Genomic DNA, 23,238 nt, shown 5'->3' on the forward strand with positions numbered 1-23,238 from the left:
ATTAGCCGAATAGGCCCTGCAGCGTATCGAAATTCTGCCGATATGATGCATATCGACGGATAAGGCCGATACAAGCATATCAGCCTATACGACTGATACTGATAACTTTGATAGGTGGTATCCATTAGAAACACTTTTGTAGATATATATTTTATTTTTTATATTTTTTATTATTTATTTCTAGCCGAGCCCATAGTGCTGCTAGTCAAACTACCCAACTGCTAATTGGCTAGCCACTCTACTTTGTTGTAAGTTTGTAATCTCTATAAATATAGGATCTCTCCTATATTGTCTACATGTTTTTTCTTAAGCATTGTTAGTGAATAAATTTATATCTTTTATGTTGTTTTTGCACTTTCGTGCTTGCCCTTAGTGGCTTTGTCACTGTACTCTTTCTTGTTTCATTACAAAGAGAAACACATATTCATCTTCAACAGATCAGGGCCAACTTCTGCAAAATGAATCTTTGGTTTAAACTCAACAGGGTTGAGCGATTTGAACTAGTTTTTAGGTGTTATCGACGGTCTCTGAACGTTCAAACACATGATCCCAGTTACTAAACGGCCCATGGTGATACAACCTGTTGCTCCAATCAACGACAATCTTTAGATTGATAATAGTCTTGATTAGACAGTAGAGATGGCTTGAAATTATCACAAACAGATGCCAAAACATGCAATCCATAAAAATAAGAATTTGGACCTATGGACCATAGTCTGTGCAACCAATTAATGACAGTTACGTGCAATCTAGTACGGTAGAGATGGTTCCAAATTTATTCAGGAACACATGCAGAGTTGCATTTATAGATGGACATACATATGAAATGGTCTTTGGCTAAGAAGTCTGGCTACAACAATGACCAATCAATTCAACCCAGCAACCAGATTCATTCATTCAGTTATGGTGACTTTGATCATGGACAAAACCAATCTAATCTATTCATCTGTGAAAAAATCTCACCAAGTACAATTCTAAAACCTGAACAAAATTTCATCGGAAAAGGATCATAATCAATTGGAGTCATTAGCAAGAACAAAACGCTGATTACACAACTAAACCGAGTCCATCAATATATGGATACAAAGTCAGAGAAAGTGTTTGGAAAAATGGGGGAAAAAATCAACCACCCCGAGCTTCCCTCCTTGTGGCATCATGCAGGATATCAATGTCCACTCCATCTGGGGGAAGTTGAACATATCTCACCACAGACCCACGGATGAAACAATTCCTCACAGAGAGCTGCAAAAACACAAAAAGTAAAAAGTTAATTAGAAAACTCTTGGTTGCACATGATACAATTTTATCTTGTTAAATGCCTATGAAATTTTGGATTTACAGAAACCATACAAGATGTTGCAATCCTTGAAATGCAAGAAAGAATGTTATATATACAAGCAAACCCAAATGCTAGAGGATGAGCTTTACAGACCAACCAATGCTCTTGAACAAATAACAGAATAAATTTCATAAACACAGGTTAGTCAACCGGCTTTTCTGGTCCAACTCAGAAATCATAAGTAAAATATTTCCCTTTATTTTTCTTCTCTGGCTTTGAACAGCCTATAAAAACGAAATATCAAGGTATACCAAGTATTTTCCAATTTATTGGATAAGCTTCAACTCATAGCTGGGATGAAGCAAACTGAACCAGCCTGTAAACAGAAGCAGCATGCATGAAGAACCCTCATGAAAAAGAAAATGAGAGAAAGAGAGATGAAAAACAAGGAATAGTCACCATCAATTCTTCATAAAAAAGCAGTTGACTTGGCATAAAATAATAGGGAAGATGTCATAATGCATTAGAGGAGGCTCACACACATACAGCATGGTCAGACATTTTACACTTCATTGGAACTATATTTGCTTTATGTCTACTCACTTCATTGGTACTATCCAAAATATACATGAAAGTGTTAAGACAAGGAAGCTGTACACGATAACTCACGTACAAGATTTTTGAATTTCAGCTAAGGCAATGAAGAAAGATGAAGAGAATTGAAGAATTCGTTGAAGAATCTGTGAAGACAAGTGTGTAAATGTAAATTTCTTTAAAAGTCTTAGATTCTTGTAAGAGCCTTACTTTGATTGCATATCTTACTTGCATTTCACCTAAAAATACTTAGAAAAAAACTTTTCTAAAAGAACCCTTAACGAAAATCCTTTTAAAAAGATCTTTACTTATGTTTTCAGGTTTATCAGTCGACCAATAGACTCATCAGTCGACTAATTTTTTCGCGTCAGTTTTTTAAAGCAAAACGTCAACTTTTTGATTAGTCGACTAATCGACTCTTAGTCGATCAGACAGAATATTCGATTTTTGAAAAATTTGGCAGAGACGACTGAAAGTTTTTTCAATCTACTGATGATTTTCATCAGTCGACTAATTTTCCTTTAGTCAACTAAGTTTAAAAACCAGAATTTAAATATGTTTGGCTAAACACAGTAATCGAGTGACTTTAACTGTCAGTCTGCTAATATTTTATTTCAGTCGACTAATATAGTCGTTTTCTGAAACTTTTTAAAGGTACGTCTTTTCAATTTTTCAAATGATTTGACGGTTCAAAACTTTAAAACTGACTGTTTTGACACCCTTTCGTACCTCCAACGTATGGAATTCCTCAGCTATAAATAAGAGTGTGATCTATATTCAAAACAATCGAATTGAATCAAATTACATTGATTTGAAAGATTGAATTTCTTGTTTTTTACTCTTATTCATTCAAGTATTTGTTTTCTCACTCACTGAGTATTTTCACTCTGGTTTTTCACTCCAATTCTTTTTGTGAGTTAGTGAAATTGTGACTTGAGCATTTCAGCAACCTTAGAAGCCTATTTCACTCCATTTGCATTCATAAGAAAAGCTCGTAGGTTGATTATAAGTTGATTATTTTTTTCTGTAAAAGGAAAAAGGTCTCCTTGGTTTAAATGAGGTGTTTGCTTTCAGCAGGGTTGTTGTTGAAAGTGAGACCGGTTTTGGTCGGTTTGTTCTTGTGGTGACACAAGTGTGATAGTGGAAATCTCAAGCAGATTTTGCTTGGGGACCGGATGTAGGTCTGGAAGACTGAACCAAGATAAAATTCTTGTGTTCTTTGTGTGTGATTGCTTTGCAGTATTTAAGTTCCTTAAAAATTCAAAAACGAAGATTAAAAGCACTATTTACCCCCCCTCTAGTGCTTGTTGTATCGATCCTACAACACTTTCAGAAAGGAACTCTCCATGTTCTTGCAATAGATGAAAACTTAGATCCAGGTTCATACTTTAAGCCTACAGTGTGCGAATGGCAAAAACGACAAAACTAGAGTAGCTAGGGTAGAAGGAAAAAAATGTTAAAAGAGTTTAGAAACTTAGAAAGAAACATGTGCACTTGTGATAAAGTTCTTGGCTGTTTAACATTAGAGATATATTTGCATTTTGTAATCAAAATCCTTTGTCTCCAAGGAAGGTCAAAAACTTCTTTACGCATCTCCTGATATTAAGGACCTAAGTCAATAAAAAACTTACACATCTCCTGAGATTAAGGGTCTAAGGCAATAATCAACAAGGTTGAGTCTAAAAAAATGGCAGTCACTGAGACCTCCTGTTATCACTAATTTTATCAACATGGAGATCGCTAAGAAATTCTTGAAACCATTAAGTCTAAAAAACACATCAACAAAGAGCTTAATCAGTATTCAAAAGCGAAGGTACAAGGAATTCTAGGCAACTCTGTTCCATGTCAACATCTATCAAAAGGTTACAATATTTAAACTTTAAAGAACACTTCTATTCAGACTAAGAAAGGAAGCAGCTGTGTAAGTTTTACACTAACTAATACAATAGCCTCAATATCAGTTGTATAAATTTCACACTATCTAATACAATAGCCTCAATAATCTCGGTAAAAAATTCATTTTTAACAGAACTTGTACGCTACCAAACTCAAGACATATACTAGCATAAGAATTAACTCCAATCATGCTCCACTAGAAAAATATGCCAAAAGTGAATTCTAATGATTCAAAATATGCATCCAAAACCCAACATATTGCAAAAGACATCTAAACGAATTGAAGGATAATGCACAGAAATGTAACTTAAAATTTGAAGGAAAATGAGAAAAGGTGGTAGATGACTTTCCACCCTAAGCACAGAACTAGGGGCTACTGATTCAAAATCATATTAATATTCATAATAAATTGTATGTTCATCAGGATTCAGATATTTTCAAGAACACATGCATATGTGGGCTGGGCAGCCCACAGACCACGTGCTGCATGGCCTGGTCCAGATTTAAGTGTAACAGTTAACCAACTCATCCACACAACACATACATGCACCCGCACCCACACACAATAACACATACAATCAGTCCCTGATGTGCCCTAACCCCAAGCTACCGAAGCTTTGAGCATGGCACATCTGATTTAGCAACTAGTGGGTATAAAGAGCATAAAGGGCGAGCCATGGACCGGCTCATTGGCCAGCCCTATGTGTATACAAAGAAAGCCAAAGGTGAATCATAGTCACACCAGAAGGATTAGCCTCACATGCATGCACCACTCCTATAGATAAGTCACAACCAATTAAGTCTAAGCATGGTGGCAAACAATGCCACAAGCATCCTAAAAGATGCAGTGATGAAATTAGTCTACCCCTCTATATATGACACACTTGCTAAAATAAGCTAACAACAATTACCATTTTATCAAATCCGAAGCAATGAAGTTGCAGACGTCATGAGTTGAAGCCTGAAGGCCTAGTGTAACAACCCATAAGCACAAGTGGCCTTATAAATCTAAGAAATTGTAGGTAATTGAGTGATCACACTCTTCGTATTACTTATAGATATGTGATAGATATCTGTGATATTTTGAAAATAGTGTGATTTTATTGCAATGCATGATATTTTCAAAGATTGGTATTTTTTTAAAAATATCATGTTTTTACCCGACATTAACACAATAAAACAAGGAATGTTTGTAGAGCGGGTAGTTAAAGAAGTTGATTGGTGTCTCGAGGAGGATTCATAATCTATGTGGAATAAGATAACGGGTGACATGAGAAAGGTGGCTAAGGAGGTATTGGGTGAGTCTAAAGGCAGTGCACCGCTAGGTAAGGATACATCGTGGTGGAACGAGGATGTCAAATTAGCTATTAAGGTTAAAAGAGAGTGTTATAGAAATCTAAGTAAAAGTCGTGATAATGAGAATTTGAAGAAGTATATGATAGCAAAGAAGGAAGCTAAAAAAGTAGTTCGGAACGCGAGGGATAAGGTATATAAGGAGGTTTATGACAAGTTGGATACCAAAGAGGGCGAGAAGGATATTTATAGGCTTGCAAAGATGAGAGATAGGAAATCAAGGGATCTGGGTATGGTTAGATGTATCAAAGATGAACGCAAAAGGTTTTAGTCAAAGATGAGGAGATTAAGGAGAGATGGAAAGATTATTTTGATAAGCTATTTAATGAAAGTCATGCTCAGGATCTTGGAGACTTTTCCATTCCTTTTCATGAGATGAATCGTGACTTCATGCGCAAGATTCAAAAGAAAGAAATTGCAGAGGCTTTGAAGAAAATGAAATCAAGAAGGGCAGTTGGCCCAGATGGTATACCTATCGAGGCTTGGAAATGCTTGAGAGGGAAAGGTTTAGAATGGTTGACAAATCTTTTTAACAAGATTTGGCGGACAAATAAGATGCCTAATGAGTGGAGAAAGAGTACTTTGGTGCCTCTATATAAGAATAAGGGTGATATACAAGATTGCACAAACTATCGTGGTATAAAACTCATGAGTCATACTATGAAACTTTGGGAGAGGGTGATTGAGTCTAGGTTGAGGAAGGTTGTCATGATATTGGAGAATCAATTTGGTTTTATGCCCGGAAGATCAACTATGGAAGCTATACATCTTCTTAGACAACTTATTGAGAGAAATAGAGAGAGGAACAAAGATTTGCATATGGTTTTATTGATTTGGAGAAGGCTTACGATAGAGTACCTAGGGACATTCTCTGGTGGACAATGATGAAGAAAGGTGTTTCTCTCAAGTGCATTAGTATAATTAAAGATATGTATGAAAGAGTAGTAACCAATGTCCGCACTTGTGGAGGGGTGACAACCAATTTTCCTATAACGGTTGGGTTACATCAAGGATCTGCTTTAAGCCCTTTCCTATTTGCTATAGTGATGGATGAGCTTACGAGATCAATTCAAGAAAATGTGTCGTGGTGTATGTTGTTTGCTGATGATATTGTTTTGATTGATGAGTCTAGAGCTGGGGTTAATGCTAAGTTAGAATTATGGAGACAGACATTGGAAGCAAGAGGTTTTAAGTTGAGTAAGAGTAAAACAGAATACATGGAATGTCGATTTAGTAAGCAACGAAGTAGTGATGGGAGTGTAGTGAAGTTTGGTGAGCAAGAAATATCGGTGGATGATTCTTTCAAATATTTGGTATCTATCATTCAAAAGTATGGAGAAATTGATGGAGATGTAAATCATAGGATAAAGGTTGGGTGGATGAAATGGAAGAGTGCAACTGGAGTGTTGTGCGATCGTAGAATGCCATTGCGGTTGAAGGGAAAGTTTTATAGGACGACTATTAGGCTCGCTTTACTATATAATACGGAATGTTGGGCTGCCAAGAGACATCATATTCAAAAAATGAGTGTAGTTGAGATGCGTATGCTGAGATGGATGTGTGGAAATACAATAAAAGATAAGATTCGGAACGAGGAGATACGTAAGAAGGTAGGCATTGCACCCATTGAAAATAAGATGAGAGAGAATCGTTTACGGTGGTTTGGACATATTCGACGAAGGCCTAATGATGCTCCAGTTAGAAGGATGGAGAAATGGGAAAATATATTAGTTAAAAGAGGTCGGGGTAGGCCTAGGAAGACATGGATGGAGGTGATAGGAAAGGATATGAATGCTTTGAACCTCACCGAGGACATGGCATTGGATAGAAATGAATGGAGGAGAAGGAATCATGTGGAAGACCCAGAATGATTTTCTTTGTTGGTTTATATCGCCGACCCCAATTGTTTTGGGATGAAGGCGTAGTTGTTGTTGTTATTAACACAATAAAACACCCTTTTACTAATGTTTATATTTAATATTTTCACACACACACATTCTTATGTTTTTCAAATTTTGACATACAATGATATTTTCTGAGAAAAAAAATAATTTTAATTTATCATGAGATCTTCCTCGCCAAGATTTTCACAAAAACAAGATTTGTGAATTGACCTATACAGCATTGCCTATGATTTTTCATGTACAAAATACAAACTTCGCCTGTAATTACCAACTTGCAGAAAAGAACCTGAAGGAGCTAGTTCCAAATAATATAGAAAACTAGTAAAAATATGCATACGCACAAAATAAAGCACGGAAACACTGAAGGATCTTTGTTTTTATGCACAAAGAAGACCTTTTCTTATTTCCAGATATTCCCTACATGTAGTAACTGATGTCACTGACTTCAAGTAGTGACTTCTTAAAGCCATCAACAGAACCATAAACTAGGCACAACCGAGAACCACCCAACCCCACAATCACAAACTTCTTCCTGATGATAATAAGCACAAAACACAAGCTTCGAGGTTTGTAAAGTACCTAACAAAAAACTGATGCCATGTGCCAGAGAAGAGTTAATACAAAAATAAAAAAGGAAGAAAAAGTAAAAGAAAACAGTTCATTACCAACAATGCCAAATTCATCAAGAGAACAAAATAAAAAGAATAAAATCCAATGAAGAAAAGAAAAAAAAATATTTTTTTCCACAAAAGAGTAACTGGTTCAGAAACCAAAAAACGCAAGAAAACTCTAGCGCCAAGTCACAATAAGATCAACACATAAATGCCACAGAATCTCATTTAGAAGGCAAAACAGTCGACTGGCTCCACCGGAACACGAATAGTAGAAAATGCTAAACCCTAGTTCTCGACCAAGCAACAAAACCCTACACAACAAACATCAATTCCATTCATCCCGTCTTCGCTCACATAGAGCAACAAAGAATCCCTAAAAGGTTCTCTCAAACACCACAACCTACTGAGAAAAACCAAAAGGAAGAACCCTCATCATAATTCGATCAAAACTCTAAACACTAAACCCCAATTCTCCCCAAAAAAACAGACCCCCAAACCCAAAATTCTCCTTAAACCGATGCAAAAAAATCTTCATTTACACCATAAAATTCAAAAAACAAGAGGGGGGCAGGAAATAGGGGAAGAATTACCATGTGGGGATACTTCTCCTGATCCACAACCCTAGTATTCTCCAACTTGATATTGAGATATTGGTCCACGGAGTGCATGGTCCCTCTGATGGCGAGGTCATTCTTCAGCTCCACTGTCACCTCTTTGCCCACCAACTCCTTGAAGTATGAGAAGAACAACTGCAACATATACCCGATCAAACCCAGGGAACAAACCCCAGAAAACACAAAAGAAAGGACGAAATTCGAGAAATCAAAAGATGGGTACCATAGTTTCCTCGGTGGAGAACAAAACCCAGAAGGGGAATTTCTTGGCTTGAAACGATCGGATTTATATGAGGAGTTCTTCGATCGCTCTGATCTTCCTTTCCGCCGAGGGAAGGTAAAAGGAGGAGGGAAAATTCTTTTTGATCTTTTTTCTTTTCAAAATATAAATAATAACTCACTTTTCCAAAATGACTAAAATGTCATGAAAAGTTGCAACATTAACACCAGCCTCGGACTCACTGATAGGGGTGCAAACGGACTCGGGCCGGATCTTGCCAGATCCGAATCCGAATCCAGATCTGAATCAGATCCGAGGAGGTAAGGTTGATTCCGAATCCAAAATACATGTGATAATATTGGATCTAGAAAAAACAGAACAAGAACAAGTTATTTATATGTAAAAAAAATGCAATCAGGTCGGATTTTGAATCATAGCAATTTGAGATTAGAATCCAACCTGATTCTAAAAGTGATCGGATTGAACAGATTCAAATCCAATCGGAATGTACATTCAGATCTTAATTAAAAGATCTATATTTAAAAAAACATGGTAGACTGAGATCAAATATCCTACCATATCCAATCCGTTTGCTGCCCTACTCACTGACTTAGCCACACGGCTGGTCTTAGGTTAGCTTAGGAGATGTAATTTGGTCGATATAGCATACCTACTTGAGAAGTAGGTCTGCTTTTGCATCCTCTCAACTAGAATCACAAAGTTGAATTTCAGATGACATGAAGAAAAACACCAGTTTTTTTTTCATGTTTTTCTAATTTTTTGGTAGATAAAACCTTACAAATGTGTTCTACATAGACTACATGGTTTGCTTAATAGAAAACCCCGGTTCTTAATCATGTGATTATGACGTGCAAGTAGGTTTTAGAAGAGCTTCAAAAACAACTTGATTTTTTTTTCCTTTCACGTTTGACTGCCTTAGACTTATGGTTTTAGCTACTTGGAGGTGGTCCTTGGGAGGGGAAATGTGCTTTTCTCAAAGAGGGAAAATTCACTTTTTTTTTTTTTTTGGAAAGTCTAGCTGAGGTTAGGTAGACCTTATCAGATTTCATTCAATTTGTAAAATCTTCTTACAGTAATTTATCTCACTCTTTTCAGGGAACTAATCAGGGGGGTGATCTTTCCACTAATTTTGAATTCTCCCTTTAGCTAATTTTGCAAGAAACCATGCTATAAGATATGAGTTAAACCTAAATTTCTGTACAACTAGTTTGTTGAATCTGTACAGAAAAACACTCACCTCTAGTGGAATGTTTTGGAGAGGATCCTTCCCTTCCAAAACCTTGGGTACTCTAGCCACCAGGTCAGCCCTACCAGATTCCAAAACGACCTTGGCATTTTTGTCAGCCAAAGTCAGAATATTTGCCCAGCCACACCACTTTTTGTCCCCCAAGCCCCTTCTTTTAGGGCACTTTTGGAAGAGAGAAAAACACATAGAAAAAGAAAGTTTTGCCTATAAAAGTTTTTTATATGAAAAGTTTTCCAAAAAACAGTTTTTTTCTTGTTTGTGTAGCATGAGAAAAACAGAGTTAGAAAATGTGAAAAATAAGAGAGAGGAGGAGGAGGGTGATGGTGATGGTGAGATGGGTGGTGGAGAGTGTAAAATTATTTTTTTTCTTGGTAGAAAACATTCCTCCACCTCCCTGAGTAATGTTTTTTATAAAAAAAGTGTACTTTTTAGAAAAAATTCCCTCAGCAAAAAAGTCTCTCTCGTTTCAAAGGGTCAAAAATTTTGTATGAATTTTTCTTTTTGCATAACTTTTCCTACATCTTTCTCGCTTTCAAATGTGCTCTTAGCTAAGCATCCTGGTGCAAACAAAATACCCTATATGATTCCGGATTGTATTGCCAAAATTCTATGAATTCAGAAAGATGCCACATATGTTGATCTGAATCCATTCAGGATGGGGAGGGAACCAATAGGCCAGGCACCTCTATCGCGTCGCTACAACATCCTCCGAGTTATTAAGTACACATATAACATGTTCTCTTACTGTGGTAATTCCTTACCGTAGAATCTGTTGCATTGTTTTCTTTTCGACACCAAAAATCTGAGTGTTCTGCATCCTCCACGTAATTCAAATGATAATTTGGAATGTTCTTCCCCCAACTGCCTAACTGCCTTCCACTCACTTTAGCTGCAAACCACGATTTAATGTTATTGATACGATTATCAGATGGTCTCCATTGAATCTCGTATAGATTGATTGTCATTCTCCATATACCTGTGATAAAGGACACATCAAAAACAGATGTGTGGCTTCTTCACCAGCTGACGCACATAACTCACAACGACTGGAAAATTGATAACTGTCAGTGTAGTCTATCATCATGGGTGAGAAGTCTGTCCTCCAAGGCCCATCTAAGGGTTATTGTGATCCTTGGGAAGGCCTTTTTAACCCAAACATAGTCTAAAATATGATTATTTTGCCCATGTGATCTGGTGACTTCCCATGCAGATTTAACTGGGAATTTGTTACTATCCATCCAAATGAGCCGGTCAGGCACTCATGGACACCATTTTTTATTATTGACGATTTGATTTATCGAGTCTGGAAACTTTTTGTCTCAATATAGCACCAATGAGGATCTTGGATACATAACATGTTTGGTGTTTGTGGTCGGGAGATTCACAAGAGGGCCTTAGGAGTAGCATGGGTCAAACAAAAATTCAACTTGATACACCCCACTGATCTCCCACTCACTACAAGAAAAATGTTATTTAGCGACAAAAAATTGTGACGAAAATAATCTGTCGTAAAGTTGCGACAATAATAATCCATCGCAAAGTTGTGACGGATTAGCGAGAGAAAATTATTGGTCCTTAAAATTGGAATTAGCGATGGAAAAATTCTATCGCAAACGCCATCGCAAATTTGCGATGAATTAGCGACAAAAAAAATCTGTCTTACACTCCATCGCAACTTCGCGATGGATGAGCGACACCATTTTTCCATCGCTAAATTTTTTGTAAAACCTTAATGTGATGGCGTTTGCGACGAAATTTTGCCATCACTAATCCGTCGCTAAATTTCTGGTAAAACCCTAATGCGAGCCCCCTTTCTTTTCTCTTTCTGTTTCATTCATCGCACACCCCCATCCTTTCTCTCGCCCCGTTTCTCACCCTCCCTTCTCTCCTTTTCGGCGATCGCCTCCCTCTTTGGCAGCTTTGTCGGCGACCTTTCTCTCGCTTCCTCTTGCTCGTCTCCTCTCTCCTTCCCTCTTGCTCGTATGCCGACGTCGGTGACCTCCTCCCCCAAGTACGTCGCCTCCCTTCCCTTCCCTTCTTCTTTTCCCTCATCTCTCTCTCTCTCTCTCTCTCTCTCTCTCTCTCTCTCTCTCCCAGCGGACCGACGAAAGGGTTTGGGACCTCCCCCCCCCCCCTTTTTTTCTTCTTGGTCTGGCAGGGACCATCGGCCCCTACCCCTCTTTTATTTTCGGTAGGGGTCGATGCCCCTGTCCCTCTTTTTATTTTCGACAAGGGTTGATGCCCCCGCCCCTCTCTTGCCCCCGCCCTTTCTTGCACCCTTTCTCACCTTGCTTGCTCGATGTAACCCCAACCTCTGTCTTGCTTCGCAGCCGACCTGCGATCGGATCCCCTTCGCCAATGAGTCTACGGGTATACCGCCTCTCGCTCTGTCAGTTGGTGGTGGAGCCCCTGCTGCCTCTTGATGGGTTGCTACCCCTGTCGTATATAAATGTGCTTTGCAGGTGCGTAGCTGAGGTAATTGCGCGATGCTTAGTGTTAAGCATCGCATGCGGCTAAAAATGAAATGCAAAAAGAAATAAGAGAAAATGCAAAGGCAATAGCATGCAAATCAGGTAAATACCTGTGGTGAGTAAGTGATACAAGCGCATCACAGGTTATTTAATTTCTTGGATGCAATAATTTTTAGTTCACACACTCACTTAGTTGTGGATATCTAGGACTGCTTTGATGGAGTTCAGAGATCATGTTGAGCATGATTTTAATGTATGAAAATAGAAGTGCTCTTATTTTTGGAATTCAGATTCCATACTAGTCATGGTAGTAGTTAGCGGGACATTGGATTGCGTTTGCTGCATGTACACGTTTGATATTCTTTTGATATGAATGATTTGAATGTATTGTAATATTTAGTGTGACTGTATTCATGCTTACATAAAGTCATTTTCAATTTGATTATGCCTTCCATGTAAAATTGTATCATCAAAACATGCTTCAAATGAATGTATCGTGTTATGAATGGATTTGAACATAAAAATGAATGATAAGTTATCAATATTTTAAACATACTTCAAATGAATGGTTTTGCACATAAAAATATTAAGTTATCAATGCATGCATCATAGTTCTTGTGATTGAATGACATCATATATATATATATATGTGTGTGTGTGTGTGTGATATATATCGAATCATTACATCTACCATGAATGCATGATAAATTAGATATTTTCTTTATCATAGCATTCTTATGATTTTATTTTAACTGGTTAGGATAATATTTGTAACATCATAGGACAAAATGACTGCAAACCGTGAATGTATGTACCATAGAATAGTTGATAATGTGGTATCACTTGAATATATAGATGGTGTTGACAGTTTTATTGAATTTGCAATGACAAGTGTCAGTACAGTGGATCTCACAGGTCGGATCAGGTGCCTCTGCACGATGTGTAAAAACAATCAATTTGTAGAACCTCATGGCCTTAGACATCACCTATACAGGAAGGATTCTGTGAGTGATTATAAGAATTTGACGCTTCGTGGTGAAGAATTTTGGAATAATTTTGACGCATAGATGGATGTGATGCATGATAATTCATATGTGAATTTGATATTTGTTGTCGCAGGACCAGAACTGGGTTCTACTATGGGTCCTAATGATATACCAATCAGGGTAGAGAAAGAAGCAGCAAACGATGCATCTAGTAGATTTTATTATTTGCATAGAGATACTGATGAGCCACTTTGGAATGGTTGCGAGAGTCACACTATCTTGTCTGCAGTTCTTCAACTACTGAATTTGAAGTCCAAGTATAATTTGAGTCAATCATGTTTTGACCGTCTCTGCTCTATTGTGAAGAGTATGTTACCCAAAGATGAGAAATTGCCACAAAATTTCTATCGTGTGAAGGTTATGGTCAACGCTTTAGGTATGGGGTATCAAAAGATAGATGCTTGTCCAAATCACTGCATGTTGTATTTCAAAGATCAAGAAAATAACAGATCATGTTCGTCATGTGGGCATCCTCGGTTTAAGCCAAAGACAAGAGGTAATGGTAGCACGAGGTCAAAAGAAGTGTCATATAAGTCATTCTGTTACTTTCCTCTCACCCTTAGATTGCAATGATTGTATAAGTCTTCGAAGAAAGCTAAACACATGAGATGACATACAAATAAAGTTCGACATGATGAAGATAAGATCACGCATCTTGTTGACACAGAAGCTTGGAAGTACTTTGATCGTACTCATCAGACCTTCATAATGAAAGTGAGAAATGTTAGACTCGGTTTATGTACAGATGGATTTAATCCATTTTCGGGTAGATCAACTTCATACTGGTGTTGGCTAGTATTTGTCACCCCATACAACCTTCCTCCAAGCTTGTGTATAAAGCGTCGAAATCTTTTCTTGTCTTTATTGATCCCTAGTCTGACCTCTCCGGGCTAAAATCTTGATGTATATTTAAGGTCATTGATTGATGAACTAAAAATACTATGGGATGACGGTATTCTCACGTACGATGCCCATAAAAAACAAAACTTTAATATGAAGGTTGTTGTTCTATGGGCAATATGTGACTTCCCTACATATGGTATGTTATCTGATTGGAGCACATGAGAGGTTGACATGTCTGTACTGCATGAATGATATAAAATCTTTTAGATTGACGCATGGAGGAAGCCGTACTGGTTTGATTGTCACCATCGATTTCTACTCAGCGACCATTTGTTCTGACAACAAAAAAATATGTTCCGAGTAGGCACAAATGAAATGGAATGTCCACCTACACAGTTGTCTGGCATAGAGATTTTAAAATGATTGTGATACTTTCCATATGGACTGACAGATGCCCGTAGTCTGATGCTCTTCCTTGGATTTGAGAAGGATCACAATTGGACAAAGAAATCTATATTTTTTGGAACTACCATATTGGCCGACCTTATTGATACGACATAATTTGGATGTGATGCATCTGAAGAAAAATGTGGTTGATAATGTGTTCAATACGGTAATAAATGTCAAAAAGAAAATGAAGGATAATTCGAAGGCCCGTATGGATTTAAAAGTAATATGTAAAGACCAGAATTGGAACTCAAAGAGTACAATGGCAAAGTACTGAAACCAAAGGCAAGGTATGTGCTTGGACCAGATCAAGTAAAGCAGATATGTCAATAGTTGAGACAGTTGAGATTTTCAGATGGATACGTCTCTAACATTGCTCAGGCTGTGAAGATAGCCGAGAGACAATTATATAGGTTAAAGAGCCATGATTGTCATGTCATTATGCAACGATTGATTCTCCTAGAATTTCATGATATGTTAGACAAACCTATATGGGGTATTATCCGAGTTGAGTAGATTTTTTAGAACATTGTGTGTATCGAAAGTTGTAGCAACTGAGGTAAAGAATCTCGAGGATTCTATCGTCACTACTATTTGTCAGCTAGAGAAGATATTTTCGCCAGTATTTTTTGATGTTTTGGAACATGTGATCATACGTTTTGCCATATGAACTTAGGGTTGGTGGTCCTGTGCAATATTGATGGATATACCCATTCGAAAGGTATAAGTTTTTTTATATTTTTCTCTTCAATTCCATTAAGAATTTATTATATTACGAGATGTATATTGTTGACAGATGCATGTTTGACCTCAAAAAAAAAGTTTGAAATAAAGCAAGAGTGGAGGGTTCTATTTGTGATGTGTACACTTTATAAGAGATTTCAAATTTCTCATCTATGTACTTTGAACCTCACATTCCAATACGTTACACTTGCCCACCTCGTAATGATGATGAAAAAAAATTATTGAGCTGAAAAACTGTTGATATTTCAACTACTTGGGCATGCCTTTGGCAGTTGCCGGTCAAGACTCTTGGAAAATCGAGAGTAAGATGCAGCACAAATCTATATCCTTTTTAATTGCTCAGTGATCGACCCCTACATTGAGTAAGTATATTTAATATGTAACCCTAAGTTCTATACGCGCGTACATGGTTCGGTAACATAAATATTTGTTAAGTGCAGACGATTTGATCTGAAGTTGTGAAGCGAACTTCCACATCTCACTGATTCAAAAGTATAAAAAGAACATGAAAATAAGTTTGTGTCATGGTTGAAAGAGTTAGTAATGATGATGACATACATTCTTTTTTGTGTAAACAATAATAAGTTACTTAATTGATCGTGATCATAGTCATTCTTTATGCTTATAGGTCCATCATGGTGATGTTAATGACCAAGGAATATGTGATTTACAAAATGGCCCGACCAAAGTTGTGCAATATTACAACGGGTACATTATAAATGGTTATCGATTTCATACAAAAGACTATGGTGTAAACAAGTCAATGATGAATAGTGGCATGTGTGTCAAAGGTAACAGCTACGGTGAAAATGAATATGACTACTACGGTGTTATAGAAGAAATAATGAAGTTGACTTACTTAGGCATAAATAATAGGGTAACTTTATTCAAGTGTCATTGGTTTGATCTCACAGCAACAAGAGTCGACAAAGTATCAAGCATTGTGGAGGTGAATTATAAATCAAGGTTTGGAACATATGAACAATTCATATTAGCCTTGCAAGCTCAACAAGTTTACTATACTTCATATCTGAATACAAGGAATTCAGATAGAAATGAATGGTGGGCAGTTTGCAAGGTGAAGTCTAAACTATACCTCGAGTATGATCAGTTATAAGAAGACAAGATTGTTGAAGAGGGTGATTACTACCAATCAGATGATATGTATGACTTTTCTTATGGTCATAATGTCGCACATGGTATGCATGTCATACCTCCATTGTCCAATGACACACGTATGGAAGAATGTGATCCAAATGATATACCAAGTAGATGAGCGTCCAATGAAGAAGAAGAGGACAAAGAAGAGGAGGAGGAAGAAGAAGAATATGAAAGTCAAACAAGTGATGATGAAGCATACTCGAGCTAGTGAAATAGATCTTGTAATACATGCCTTATGTTTGAATATATTGCAATATTTGATGTAAATGATTTGAATGTATTGAAATGTATTACAATGATTTCAATGATTTGAATGAATTGAATAAATTGCAATGTTTGATATGAATGATTTGAATGTATTGCAATGATTTGAATGCATTGCAATATTTGAATGTATTGCATGAAGTTATTTTCGATTTGATTATGTATTCATGAAGATATAGAGTTGTGTAACTGATCCAAATAAAATTTTTATTTGTTAGAATATGGTTCGTGGAGGTCACAGTGGTCGAGCACTCAGTGGTAGCGAGTCTTAGCCTTCATCTTCAAGGGCTGCTTTGATAGGTATATCATTTAACTAATTATATACTTGATTAGTTTAAATGTGAATTGTATGAATTTCTAACTCATTTTTCTATAAATGATGTTTCATCTGCACATGACCCACCTATACCAGCTATTTATACACTTCACGAGACACCGTCGGATGCAGGATCTTCTCAGTCTGACACACGATGATTGATTCAAATAGTGTATATCGATCAACCGTAAGTATTTTATTTTCACTTATCCAATACTTATCTTATAAATAATGTATATCGATAGTTAATGTGTACCAATTCATGTGCAGCGCGAAGTTCGAGCCACAAAAAGTAATACGAGAAGTTAGGCAGTCACTAGTTCAGCATCTTCTAGGACCGGTCACTCAATGGAAAGAATACCTGAAGGAGGTGTTGGACAGATTGTGGTCCTTATTAATGGTATATAATCGTTTATCATAACTAATGTGTTTCATATTTAATTTTTTGTTACAGTCATGTGTACTAACTTTCTAAAATTATTTGTAGGCTTTGAATTGCTCCGCGACTATGAATAAGGAGCAAAGCATGAGACGAGTGTGGCAGAAGGTGACTATCAGTCAATTTGCAGACATGCTGAACAATATGAAGACTGCAACAATAAAGGCATCTGGTGGGATAGATGATCCACTGCAGTGAAAGGGCAATGACCCTCCTACTATCAGGTCAGATTATTGGGATGCTATGTGCGACAAGTGGGCGTGCTATGAATTTTGAAACCACTCAACAAAGACCTCACAAAATTGAGCGAAGATGCCTATCTACACACAGATGGATTCAGGACTTTTGAGAGCCACCTGAAGAAAATGGTAACTCATCAATATATATTGTCAAATTTATAGGTATTGTTGCATACTTTGTAATTGATTTTTTTATCATTTAACCTCACAGAAAGCAGAAAAATGAGGCATTGCGCCTTACAAGGATGTGTTTGTTGAAACACATAAACGTAAGAGCACGAGAGAGTTCGTATCAGAGAAGGCGAGAGCGACAACGGTATGTATTTATTGTATTAATAAACATTATAATAGACAAGTTACCATGAATATTGTAATTCTTAATTATTAATTCATACTGTAATCATTACTTTGTAGGAGTCATACGAGTAATAGATGGTAGAGCAATATGACGATGACTTCACTCAGCATCCGCCTTTTGATCCTGCAACATGGGTGACAACAATCGGTGAACCAAAAAAGGGTCATGTGTTTGAGTTTGGGAGTAATATGAACATCACACTAGTCGTTGCCTCCTCTAGCTAGGGCACTCAGAGTTCTCTTGCCAGCATCAACTCCCAACGTCCGATTGACCTTGTTAATTCTTGGGATGGTGTCCGCTAGCTTATTAAGAACACAGTGTATGACTATTTACATTAAGCCATTTCCGACATTGTTCATAATGAGTTGTGCAAATTTTTCTGGGACAGGGGAACTTCGTCTGCAGGTGCCCGTCAGGTATAAAAGTTTCATGTCATTTGTTTCATGTCGTTAGATTTCAAGCTAGTATATGCATGATTTCATCACATATGAGCATGATTTCATTATTATAAAAGTTTTTTTACTGCCTTATAACACATATATGTATGATAGAATCACTATGAAAGTTTTTTTACAACCTTAGAACATATATATATAAGCATGATTTCATCATTATGAAAGTTTTTTTTTACTGCCTTAGAACACATATAAGCATGCTTGAATCACTATGAAAGTTTTTTGACAACCTTATAACACATATATGCATGATTGAATCACTATGAGCATTTTTTGACAACATTAGAACACATACAAGCATGATTTCATCACTATAAAAGTTTTTGACAACCTTATAACACATATATGCATGCTTGAATCACTATGAAAGTTTTTTGACAACCTTAGAACACATATATGCTTGATTGAAGCACTATGAGAGTTTTTTGACAACATTAAAACACATATAAGCATGATTTCATCACTATGAAAGTTTTTGACTGCCTTATAACACATATATGCATGATTGAATCACTATAAAAGTTTTTTGACAACATTAGAACACATATAAGCATGATTCCATCACTATGAAAGTTTTTTTACTGCATTATAACACATATATGCATGATTGAATCACTATGAAAGTTTTTTGACAACCTTTGAACACATATATGCATGATTGAATCACTATGAGAGTTTTTTTGACAACATTAAAACACATATAAGCATGATTTCATCATTATAAAAGTTTTTGACAATCTTAGAACACAAATATGCATGCTTAAATCACTATGAGAGTTTTTTGACAAACTTAGAGCACATATACGCTTGATTGAGGCACTATGGGAGTTTTTTGACAACATTAAAACACATATAAGCATGATTTCATCATTATAAAAGTTTTTGACAATCTTAGAACACAAATATGCATGCTTAAATCACTATGAGAGTTTTTTGACAAACTTAGAGCACACATACGCTTGATTGAGGCACTATGAGAGTTTTTTGACAACATTAGAATACATATAAGCATGATTTCATCACTATGAAAGTTTTTGACTGTCTTATAACACATATATGCCTTATTGAATCATTATGAAAGTTTTTTGACAACATTAGAACACATATAAGCATGATTTCATCACTATGAAAGTTTTTTCACTGCCTTATAACACATATATGCATGATTGAATCACTATAAATTTCTTTTGACAACCTTAGAACACATATAAGCATGATTCCATCACTATTAAAGTTTTTTGACTGCCTTATAACACATATATGCATGATTGAATTGCTATGAAAGTTTTTTAACAACCTTAGAACACATATAAGCATGATTCCATCACTATGAAAGTTTTTTTACTGCCTTATAATACATATATGCATGATTAAATCACTATGAAAGTTTTTTGACAACCTTAGAACACACACACATATATATATATATATATATATATATATATATATATATATATATATATATATATATATGCATGATTGAATCAGTATGAAAGTTTTTTGACAACCTTAAAACACATATATAAGCATGATTTCATCACTATGAAATTGTTTGACTACCTTGGAACATATATATGCATGCTTGAATCACTATGAAAGTTTTTTGACAACCTTAGAACACATATATGCATAATTGAATCACTATGAGAGTTTTTTGACAACATTAGAACACATATAAGCATGATTGTGATACAAAAGATATTTATTTGATAGCCTTATAACACATATATGCATGCTTGAATCACTATGATATTTTTTTGACAACCTTAGAACACATATCTGCATGATTGAATCACTATGAATTTTTTTCTGTCAGTCTTCGGACACATATCTGAATTCTGTTAATGTCCTTCACTTTATTGCTAGCTAGTCTATGTGTAATTCATTCATGTTACTTTGATTGCCTTAGATTAAGTGCATTGCATATAATTTATTTCATTATATTTTGTTTATCAATACTAACATTTCTTTTCTCTTATAGGATGCTGAAGATAATCAGCGTAGAGGAGCTGATGGAGGCATGGATGAAGGGGCAGATCGAGACAATAAAGAAGATCATGCCCATAATCTTGGCGATGATTAGATTCATGTGTTGAATTTGTTGCACCTTCTTGTTATTTTAAAAGAAACTCTTTGTAAATGTTTACTTGTAAATAATTAGATCTCGTGGAGGATTATAGTGGATCGATAAATTTTTTTACCTTGTATCTTGTGTTAAATTTGTTTCAGCTGCTTTGTATATGTATTTTTTATGTGTACTTTATTTTTTATACACAGGATATATAAATTGTATAACGAGGAAATTTTCTTAAAATTTATATTTAAATTTTTTTTATTTTTTGTGATGGATTAGCGATGGATATTATCTGTCGCTAATTAGTATCAGCCTTCAATTTAACGATGAATTAGGGACGGATATTTATCCATCAAAAAATTGAATCGGCCGATGTTTTGTGACGGATTGTAATCCATCGCAATTTCATCACTACATTAGCTACAGAATTAGTGATGGATGCGTATCTGTCACAAAACCAAATCTCTGCAGATTAATGACCACCTTACGATGAATCATGACATTCGCTAATTCATCATAAATTAGTGACAGAAGTAGCAACAAATATTTTCCGTCGCTAATTAGCGACTAAAAACTTATGATGAAAGTTATTCATCGCTAATCCATCGTTAGTCTGTCGCTAAACTATTTAGCGACGGATTACAATCGTCGCTAATACCCAAATTTCTTGTAGTGTCTCCATAATAGCAACAACTCCCATCTTCACTCCCTTCAACAGATATGAGCCCCGCCTATATTTATATGATGTGAATGTCTTTGGTATGTCGAGCCTTGCCAAAATAAATTACAAATGATTTTCTCAATAGACTTGGAGATGTTCACTGAAAGGAGAAAAGCCCCCATCCAATACAAGGGAAAGGATGGGAGGACCGATCAAATTAGCACCGTTCTGGCTGCCACTGACAGTTGCTTTCCATTCCACGACTCCATTTACATTGAAACTTGTTTAAGAGAGGTTCACACATCACCCTCTTTAGCCTACCTTTGAACATCGACAACCCTTAATATGTGATTGGTAGTTTCTTTTGCTGTCACCCACTTCTTCTAGCTATAGAGCATCAGCCCTATTAAGAGCAATGTTGCAAGTGGCCGTTATAGATTTTTTTTTGCTCACAGGGAGGCCTGATGTTTTCTTGAACAATGCCCTGTTATCAAGAAAGTGGTGAATTCAGTGGGTGCAGCCACACAAGAAGAACAACGCATCATCTACGTAGAAAGAGTGGTGCCATTAGATATTAAGTGGTTTAAGTGTCACGTAAGTCTTTCCATAATCAGCAAAAACAAGTATGGGGGACATGGGATCTCCTTGGTGGGTCCCCCTACTTCCCCAAAACTGGTGACTTGTTTCCCCCCGTTGATAATCACAACATATGATTGAGTTCTGACACACCTCATAAACTTATCCGTCCAACTCTATCAAAACCGAAGAAAAGGAGCATACTTTCGAGGAAGTCCCAATCCATGATCTATCGTATGCTTTAGCAAGGTTCATTTTGAAGATAACAGCTTCTTCTTTTTTTGGTTGAGAACATAGAGTCAACCGTTTCATGAGCCTCAAGAATACTTTCTTGTTTACTGCGACCATTCATGAAAGCTTGTTGGTTGTGGCTTATAGTGCAGTCTAGTATCCCTTTCAGCCTATTAACCATGATCTTTGTTACGACTTTTTACACAAAATTGCACAAACCGATAAGCCAGAATTGAGAGAGTTTGTTCGCTCCTTCAGTCTTGAGAATAAGAGCTATGTGAGCACAATTTACTCTCTTTAAAAGTTTTTCAGTTTGAAAAAAATTCCTAACTGCTTTTGTGACATGTTTCCTCACAATAAGCCAAATTTTTTTTATAGAAAAAACCCGGGAGACCATTTGGGCCCAGTGCACTGTTGGCATCTAATTCAAAAATTGTGCTCTTGATTTCGTCCCCTAATACCTCTTTGATTAGCAGTTCATTTTCTTTAGTTTTAACCCTCGGTTCCAACTCTCCCAAGAATGAATTTGGGTAGGTGGTGGTTTTCTGAAAGAGGCTTGTGAAGTATTTGATTGCCTCTGCCTTGAGTCCCTCTTGATCTTGCACTGAAGAACCATCCTCCAAGATATGGGAGGTGAGACAATTACTCTTTATATTCATGTTGTATAGAGAGTGAAAGAAGGATAGTTTCCCCCTTCCAGGAGCTTTCCTGAAGGTCCATTATCACCTCACCTCCATCCCTCCCTTCATCAGACTGTTGTTGTTGGCCCTCCTCTGGCCTTTCCTTTTTGCCTGCAAAGCTTCAAACTGATTGTCGTGGAGTTGACTGTCTGGTACGACGTGCAACCTTCGCTAAGGTCCATCCTGACTGAGCAACCTCGTCATTTTCCTCTCTTGCAGACGGTTCAAGATTGCAATGGTCTGATATATGGGAGATAGATCCACATGCCGAGCAGTATCTAATACTTATCTCGTAAATGATTTCTTGAAAGTAGTGTTGTGGCCTGTGCAGAAGTGAGACGAAACATACATGAAGTGGCCATGTTTGTCTGATAATGGCCGTAGAGTGAAACCTGTCACGAGTGGTCTCTATGATGTTTGTCTCCTCAGCCGGTCGCAGCCCTCAATGAGTGCAGGCCCTTCAGTGACGGTGAGCAGGATCGGATCCCAGGG

General features: G+C 36.6%; 1 protein-coding gene across 1 annotated transcript; it reads right to left on the minus strand.

Moving 5' to 3' along the window:
- Positions 1 to 919: 919 nt before the first annotated feature.
- Positions 920 to 8,610, minus strand: LOC149833837 (sm-like protein LSM2). Its single transcript, XM_090011054.1, has 3 exons — positions 8,478 to 8,610; positions 8,231 to 8,389; positions 920 to 1,242 (listed from the first exon to the last, which is right to left on the minus strand). The coding sequence occupies exons 1-3, from the start codon at positions 8,478 to 8,480 to the stop codon at positions 1,123 to 1,125; spliced, it is 282 nt and encodes a 93-aa protein (XP_089867180.1). The 5' UTR covers positions 8,481 to 8,610; the 3' UTR covers positions 920 to 1,122.
- Between the last annotated feature and the right edge of the window lie 14,628 nt (positions 8,611 to 23,238).

This window comes from Nuphar pumila, chromosome 6, assembly GCF_984573655.1.
Source record: "Nuphar pumila chromosome 6, dmNupPumi1.hap1.1, whole genome shotgun sequence".
NCBI lineage: Eukaryota > Viridiplantae > Streptophyta > Magnoliopsida > Nymphaeales > Nymphaeaceae > Nuphar > Nuphar pumila.

Excerpts from the sequence above, each read along its gene's own strand:
- LOC149833837 (XM_090011054.1), bottom strand. Across the intron at positions 1,243-8,230 it reads AGGAGAAGTATCCCCACATG|CTCTCTGTGAGGAATTGTTT; the intron begins GTAATTCTTCCC and ends GTGTTTTTGCAG.